The sequence below is a fragment of the Monoraphidium neglectum genome (assembly GCF_000611645.1).
Source record: "Monoraphidium neglectum strain SAG 48.87 unplaced genomic scaffold scaffold01790, whole genome shotgun sequence".
In the NCBI taxonomy this organism is placed as follows: Eukaryota; Viridiplantae; Chlorophyta; class Chlorophyceae; order Sphaeropleales; family Selenastraceae; genus Monoraphidium; species Monoraphidium neglectum.
In genome coordinates this window covers 11239-12979 of record NW_014011838.1, presented here as the reverse complement: position 1 = coordinate 12979, position 1741 = coordinate 11239, and the positions used below count along the sequence as shown (strand labels likewise).

The 1741-nt window shown below is 67.8% G+C and overlaps 1 protein-coding gene across 1 annotated transcript in view; it reads left to right on the top strand.

The window, feature by feature from the left end:
* Positions 1 to 83: 83 nt before the first annotated feature.
* The window catches only part of MNEG_9016 (hypothetical protein), a gene marked incomplete at both ends in the record, with an annotated part of 2874 nt that continues 1216 nt past the window's right edge, over positions 84 to 1741 (top strand). The window contains 4 exons of the mRNA XM_014042514.1: positions 84 to 236; positions 296 to 474; positions 678 to 1056; positions 1360 to 1502. Coding sequence (XP_013897968.1) covers positions 84 to 236; positions 296 to 474; positions 678 to 1056; positions 1360 to 1502 — 854 coding nt within the window. The remainder of the gene's footprint in view (positions 237 to 295; positions 475 to 677; positions 1057 to 1359; positions 1503 to 1741) is intronic.

Below are 1741 nucleotides of genomic sequence, written 5' to 3'. Positions count from 1 at the left end.
GCGCGAGCGCGCACGCGGCGGCCGCGGGTGGCGGCGGCGGCGGCGGCGCGCAGGCGCGGGTGCTGACAACGCTGCTGACGCTCATGGACGGCGTGGGGGCCGGGGAGGATCTGAGCCAAGATTCAAAATTGAATGGCGACAGTTCGGATCGCGTGGTGGTGATCGGCGCCACGAACAGGCGGGACGCGTTGGATCCGGCTCTGAGGCGGCCAGGGCGGCTCGAGCGCGAGCTTGAGGTTGGGGTGCCCACCCCCCAGGAACGCGGGGAGATATTGGAAGCCAGGTGCGCGGGCAGCTGCGGCTGGCCGCGAGGGAATTGTTTGAGATTGGGTACATCCTGCTGCTGCCGCTGCTGTCGCTGCCGCTGCTGCTGCTGCCGCTGCTGCCGCTGCCGCTGCTGCCGCCGCTGCCGCCGCTGCCGCCGCTGCCGCTGCTGCCGTTGCTGCCGCTGCTGCAACTATTGCCGCTGCTGCGGTTTGCTAGTCAGGAGCCTGGCCCAAAGACCAGCGGGGCACAGCTGCTCATTCACCATCCCTTGGGTGGACACAACCGTACGACCTCATTGCCTTTCAGGGCAGTTCCGCCACCTGCATCGCCCACCTGCCCTTGCACCTGCCCGTGCCTGTCGCCCTGTCGCTGCCCGCTCCATTTGTCCCTCCAATCAACCCCTCCCCCAGGCTGGCGCACGTCCGCCACAGCCTGACCCCCGAGCAAGCAGCCCGCCTGGCAGCTTCCGCCCACGGCTTTGTCAGCGCTGACCTGGCGGCGCTGGTGGACGAGGCAGCGCTGTGCGCGCTGAGGCGCGTCGTGGCGGCGCGGGCCGCTGCGGGCGAGGGCGCCGGCGCAGGCGGTGGCGGGCGCGAGGAGGAGCAGGAGGGAGGCGGGCAGCAGATCGTTTCAACGGGCGGCGAACGGCGGCAGCAGCAGCAGCAGCAGCAGCAGCAGCAGCAGCAGCGTGAGGAACGCGCCCTGACAGTGGGCTGGGCGGACTTTGTGGCGGCGCAGGCGCGCGTCAAGCCCAGCGCGCTGCGGGAGGTGGCTGTTGAGCTGCCGCAGGTGAACAAAGGGGCATGATGTAGTATTGAATACAACGCCGCCCTCATGTGGGGGTTATGCAGGCGCAAATGCTATGCATAATCCCCAGGCCCTGGCAAACACAGGTCAAGCTCAATCGGGTGCACCCGCAGGGCTGCAATAAGCTGCTGATGATCCTGTCATTCCTTGCGAGTTGACCTACCGGGAGTCTGGTCTTGTGACTCAGCGCCCCTCCACCCTCCCCAACGCATGCGCGTCATGACGGCCGAGAGCCCCATAAACAAAACCCGTGCGTTGCGAAAACCCCCGAAACCCCCTCTCCAGGTGTCGTGGTCGGACGTGGGCGGCCTGGGCCCCATCAAGCAGCGGCTGCGCGAGGCGGTGGAGTGGCCGCAGCGCCACCCTGAGGCGCTGCGGCGGCTGGGGGCGCGGCCGCCACGCGGCATACTGCTGTACGGGCCGCCAGGGTGGGCCTTTGGGCCGATGCGCAGGCTGCGCCGCGTTTGGGGCTTGGAAGGTTTTCCTGGTCGCTTGCAAATGCGGGGTCCGTTCAGTCGTCGCACCTTGCGCTAGCAGCGTTGGACGCTCCCTGCTCTGCGCACGATCGAGTAGTTGCAAGCGTGCGTGCGCCCACGCACACACGCACACACGCGCACACACACACACACACACACACACACACACACACACACACACACACACACAC